General features: G+C 47.9%; 1 protein-coding gene across 2 annotated transcripts; it reads right to left on the bottom strand.

The window, feature by feature from the left end:
* Positions 1 to 1,171: 1,171 nt before the first annotated feature.
* On the bottom strand, positions 1,172 to 3,787 carry LOC144716819 (putative glycerol-3-phosphate transporter 1). 2 transcript variants are annotated; one of them, XM_078592071.1, is made up of 3 exons: positions 3,636 to 3,787; positions 2,132 to 3,184; positions 1,172 to 1,862 (listed from the first exon to the last, which is right to left on the bottom strand). In XM_078592071.1, exons 2-3 carry the CDS (start codon positions 3,108 to 3,110, stop codon positions 1,309 to 1,311), a joined length of 1,533 nt encoding a protein of 510 aa, XP_078448197.1. In that variant the 5' UTR covers positions 3,111 to 3,184; positions 3,636 to 3,787; the 3' UTR covers positions 1,172 to 1,308. The 2 variants fall into 2 exon arrangements, with proteins under 2 accessions (XP_078448197.1, XP_078448198.1); XM_078592072.1 differs by having other exon boundaries at positions 3,549 to 3,705.
* Positions 3,788 to 5,925: the final 2,138 nt, after the last annotated feature.

Here is a 5,925-nt window from a genome sequence, read left to right as displayed (position 1 = left end):
CATCGCCGCCGCCTTATCGCAAGAGAATCTAAGGGCATGTCGACGTTGACAGCCTGAGATTTTAGTAGTGACTCCAATGATGAGGAGCTGCATGAAAAACAGTACAACCATGAGCATGGTGACCATGACCAGGTCGAACACGTCGCTCCACCCTTTGGCTGACACATAGCCAGTAAGAAAGGACTTTATCTTATCATCATTGTTCAGTTCATTGGTACTCATACGGTGGGTCTCAAAATTGATTACACACTCTTTTTCATACACTGGTTTCGGCATCCAAGCTGAATGTAGTATTTTTTTTTCATTTTTATGTATTAACAAGAGCTTGAATTATTTTCACCAGCGATGTACTCTTCACAGCATTAAAACATCTTTGTGAAGTTGTTGAATGGATAATAGATCATGCTAATGGCATATTCTGGCAGGCAGGTGTCTTTTCATAGAAATATTTCCCATCTTCCACAGTTTAATGTCTTATCTCTTTGGCCCACTTTTCTTTTGTCTCTAACAGTTTAATGACAGAGGAAAATAAGACAAATTCAATGTCGGTTTGCCCCCTATAAATAATTTCGCGCAAGGTTCACAAATCCAATCCACAAAACAAGCCTTATTAAAGAATGTTTTCATCTCTTCTACCGCCTTATTGGGAGAGATCTAGGTCCCACTGATGTCCATCCTAGCTGAGATTTTCACCATCACACTAACAATGATGAGCTCAGCCGTCCTGCCACGAGCATGTAGGTAAGTTGGGCCCCCCTTTTAATTGAGACGTAGGAGTTTCATAAAACCATTAAAAAAACTCACTTGATAATATTCCCACTGCCTTGGACAAGGACTTCACTTCATCATATTTTGAGTTCGTCATCTTTCATTTAGAGGTAGAAGTTTGTTTTTTATCTGGGCCCTGAATACTTTCACAAACAAGAAGCTCTTGAAGGCATGAAATCATACTTCACATATTTTTTCCAGAAAAAAATGTAAATACTCATAAGCAATTCAAGTATAAAAATATTTCCCATCTTCCAGAGGAATGTACAACGAACATAACGTGGATCTGCGCCCAAAAAAATAATTTGGCGGGGCGGGATCGACTAAGGCAACCCACAATACAAATCTCACCGAAGAAAATTTACACTTCTGCCACAGAAAAAATGTAAATACTCATAAGCAATTCATCAAGTAGAAAAATATTTCCCATCTTCCAGAGGAATGTACAACAAACATAACGTGGATCTGCGCCCAAAAAAATAATTTGGCGCGGCGGGATCGACTAAGTCAACCCACAAAACAACTCTCACCGAAGAAAATTTACACTTCTGCGACAGCCTTATCGCGAGATAATCCAGGGCTTTGTCGGCGTCCACGGGCCGAGATTTTGGCGGTGACCTCGGCGACGACGAGCCGCGTCAGCAGCAGCCCAGCCACGAACGCGGCCACCATCAGCATGTTGAACACGTGGCTCCATCCTTTGGTCGACACGTAGCCGGTGAGGAGCGGGCCCAGCGCCGCCCCCACCGAGCCGGTCCCGTCTATTATCGCCGTCACGGTGGCCAGCGACCGAGCCCCCCCCTTCGTGCCCAGGTCCGCCGACACCGCCGTCGTTATCAGCGCGTAGGGCCCGTTCACGAACATCCCCGCCACGAACATCAGCGCCGAGTTCCACACCAGCGAGGCACTCCCGTAGGACCGGTATAAATAGAGGGCTGGGATCGCGCAGTAGGTGAATCCAGCGGCCACGATCGCCCGCGCGTCGAACCTGTCCGACACGTGGCCGGCCAGGATCCCCCCCACCACCCCCCCCACATCGAACAGCGTCGACAGGTTCCCCGCCGCCTCGTCGGACAAGTACTCCCCCGCAATCTCTGCACCCAACAACAAAAATAAACCCATCTTTAAAAACATTCAAATGGATAAAAATTTGGTTTTTCTCTGCACCCAAAAACATAAACCCATCCTTAAAAAACTTCAAATGAATAAAAAATCGGTTTTTCTCCGCACCCGAAAAACATAAACCCATCTTTAAAAAACAGTCAAATGGATAAAAATTGGTTTTTCTCTGCACCCAAAAACATGAACCTATCTTTAAAAACATTCTAACGAATAAAAAATTGGGTTTTTTTAGGAGAGTTACCGGTGTGGCTGATGTAGAAGGGAAGCCAGTAGAGGAAGGTGTAGGCCACGAGCTTGGAGAAGAAGAGGCAGAAGGCGAAAGGGGCCACGCCGGGGATCCGCCAGGCCTCAAGGAAGCCCACGGGCCGCTGCGGCTCCTGGGCCGGGGCCTGGGGGCCCAATAGCGGCTCCTGGGCCTTGACCTCGAAGCTGTCCTCCTCCTCCGAGCCGACCGCCAGCGGGCTCACGGGAAGGAAGAAGAAGACGAGCAGGGCCGCGCCGGCGATGGCCGCGCCGGGCACCGCGAAGGACCAGCCCCAGCCGTACCTGAGCATGGCGGCCGCGACCAGCGAGCCGGCGATGTTGCCGACCGAGGTGTGCGCGTTCCAAAGGCCCATTATCAACCCCCTCTTCTTCTTCCCGAACCAGTTCCCCATCACCGCCACCACGGACGGCCAGCCCGTCGACTGGCACAGCCCCGCCAGCATCTGAACCCCCAGGTAGTAGTAAAAGCTGTGGATGTTCAGCCAGTATCCTGCTCCGAAGAGCGCCGTGAACAGCCCCGTCCCCGCCATTCCCGCCGTTAAGAAGATCCGCAGGTCCAGCCGATCCCCCAGGTGCCCCGCGAAGTACATCCCCAGAGAGTAGACCGAGAGGAACGCCACGTCGATCCCGCCGAGCATGGCCGTGCCACCGGACCCGTCGAACGGCGCCCACCCCCGGACCAGCCCGGACCCCGGCCGGCCTAGCGGGCGCACGAAATGGAACCCCGGCACGCGCGAGGTTAGCTTGGCCGAGTTCGGGTCGAGCACGCTCTTGACGATGCTCGTGGTTTTTCTCGTGGCGTGGTAGCCGGCGTAGGCTATGAAGGTGAGGAAGATGACCAGGGCCTGGTGCGTTCCGTATGAGAGCGATGATTTCTTCACGGACTCCAGGATTCGGATCCCCACGGGTTTCTTCGGAGTTTCCTCGGGTACGGTGGATCCGGCTAGAGAACCCATGGTTGCACTCTTGCCGATCTCTTCCTCCCCGGAGAACGACGGGCGACGCGTATGATCAGAAATTAACGAAGAATCTGCAGAAATAAACTCCGATTTAGTGATTATTTCCCAGGCGGAGAAGAAAAAGATCGCATATTTTAGTGGTCGACATCCGTTCTGAAATTTCCTCTTCTTCTGCGTATCGGAGAAACTTGTATCAAACGGACGACTTCATCGAAAAAGGACCCTAATTACGCGGACCTCTAGCGATTCCTCGAGCAATCTTCAATCCGAAGAATCATACGGTAAAAGGAGAATGCGGAAGATTTGAAAAGGGGAAACAACGCCACGGTTATCCTCAAGCGATCAGCGGGAAATCGAGAGACGTTCAGCTCCGAGAGCGATAGGCTAAGCAACGATAGCGAATCAAAAATAACGGTGATATTACGCCTCCCGAACCTCGGCTAGGGATGAAATCCACCGATTCAGAGGTGGATGAAAGCGTCGCACGAACACGAAATCCTCGATCGAGAAGGTGATGCTTACCACAATCGGCGAGCTCAGCTTCTTGCTTTAACACTCGTTCTTCCCCCTTTCCCTCTGCGTACACGCAAGACCAAACTGCACATAACAAGAGTATAGGCGCGGACCTTTTTAAACGGCCGTGCACCAATCGCAGCTATCTTTAATTATTTACGAGGCTGCCATTGGAACGTTCCGAGGCGGCGGTCCAACTCGGCGTCTGACTCGGGGGGGAGATATTCGTGGAATATTCGCCGGATCAGCACCCAAGTAGCATATTCTCTGGTCCTAAGCAGGCTTAAGAGGCACTTGACACCTATTCGGTGGGCCCAATAAGATTATGGCCCAGTACGTTTTGGATCATCCACGTCAGCTCCGATGGATTTTACTCTTCTGGCGTGGGTTTCGTGACACGTCGTATCTGCACCGGAGCTAGCCGCCAGAAGATTTCTAAATATGGGATTACAATAATCAATTATCCGTGGCCCGCCCCACTTGCGTGGAAATGGGGCCGCCTGTCACCGACACGGACGGGACGGTTTTTTCATCCCAGGGATTAGAACTTCTATGAATAAGATTGTCTATCATTTTCCATTCCCGATGCCTTGCGGAACGGCAATGCCTGTTTTCCAATATGCCAGTTCCCAGATGAGACGGCTTCCAGACGGGACAGTTCCGGACGAGATAGTTTCGGACGACCCAAAAAAATTGGATGTGAGACAGGACTCAAACCATCAAGAAACATTCACTATCGTCCCGACGATCATGTACTATAGTCCGGACACTTCATGCCACATAAGATTGGAGGACGGATGATGAATGATAGATCTTCATCCTTTCTGTCCCATTACTACATTGTCCACTGGAGTGGACAGATGATTGATGGCTAAAATGAATGGTTAGTTGATCATGTGGATACCTGAGGCTGTGGCTGCGGTGAAAGTACCGTCGGTCCGATGACTGGACAGGAGTAACAGGGAGGAGTCCTTTGTATCATCGTTCCGTTGTCACAGACGAATGAAGGAATGGACTGATGACAGAATGGCGGCGATGACGAAATAAAGATGGGTGATGGTCTTGGCGTGGATACTGATGAACGGATGACTGTTCAAACCGGCTTTCTTGGTCACATGGCCTTATTGGGATTATCATATAGGCCCAAGAAGCTCACGCTTCAATACATTTTTGGATCACCCACATGTCCTGATTTTTTTCTGATAGGAAATGGAATATTCTTTTATCCAAGGTTCGCCAGGTGGCAGATTATGGAATCCAGTTAAGGAAATCCTACTCAAACTAGATATAGATCATCCACATCATTTCTGGTGGATTTGACTGGACTGAGAATGTGACACGTGGCACCAGTCCTGGAGCTCAGAGATATACTGGCTGGGGGATGGAACAGGCCTCCCACGTGGCAGCCCAGAATCTATAAAGAGAAGCCAGATTAGGTCAAAGAAAACAAGCGGAAATATTTTAATCTAGAGCATAGAGATATGAGCTTTCCAAGTGAAGTCTGGTCCTCCCTATATTTTTTTTTGTCGTCCCTAGAATTTGGTGATGGCCCAGTAGACAATCCCATAATGAAAGTCTAAGTACAGTCAAAAAAGTGAAAATCAATTATAAAAATAATGAAAGACACTACTCCTATCGGTCCAACCTTCTGTTTACTATTTGAACACCATGAAGAACGATGTATGAACTTTGTTTATTTTCTGGCTAAATAATGATGTCACTTTTCCAGAAAAAAAGGGGGAACAAAGCTCTTCCCGTAAGATAATTTTAGTCAGACATACATGACATCAGGTCATTGCAACCACTAACTTGAGCCTCTCTTACTGCGGGTACACAACTAAGATCAACAGGCATTTATAACATTGAGTATTAACCTTTTGATAGAAGATGGCAATCCCAAATTTCATATTCACCAACATGTTGGCATCATTCTTCATGGGATCCTGCCTTACTAAAAGTTGATGGACACGAGAAAAAAAAATACTCCTGAGTTTGAACTCACAGTAATGCCCCCCAAAATAAATTTTCAATCATCTATTCCAAGGGATATAACATAAAATTATAGAAATTCTCCTGGTTCTTGGAGCTATCCACAAATTGACTGAAAAACAAGGAACAAAATTTGTGAGGCAAGTGGAGATGACAAGCGGGGAAATTTTAATTTTTCATGATTCTACCATTTCTAATAGAATTCACACTTGGAGCTGGTTATTCTATCAATACAACCAGTTCAAATAGCATTTTTTTTATTTCAGTGAAATGTATCAAATAAATAACCTTCGATCTCTATATCAATAGC

The sequence above is a fragment of the Wolffia australiana genome, chromosome 2 (assembly GCF_029677425.1).
Source record: "Wolffia australiana isolate 7733 chromosome 2, ASM2967742v1".
In the NCBI taxonomy this organism is placed as follows: Eukaryota; Viridiplantae; Streptophyta; class Magnoliopsida; order Alismatales; family Araceae; genus Wolffia; species Wolffia australiana.
The sequence above is the reverse complement of the archived record's forward strand: the minus strand, read 5'-3'. Positions and strand labels throughout refer to the sequence as shown.

Excerpts from the sequence above, each read along its gene's own strand:
- LOC144716819 (XM_078592071.1), bottom strand. The coding sequence starts at position 3,110 with ATGGGTTCTCTAGCCGGATCCACCGTACCCGAGGAAACTCCGAAGAAA. Across the intron at positions 1,863-2,131 it reads CTTCTACATCAGCCACACCG|AGATTGCGGGGGAGTACTTG; the intron begins GTAACTCTCCTA and ends TGTTGGGTGCAG.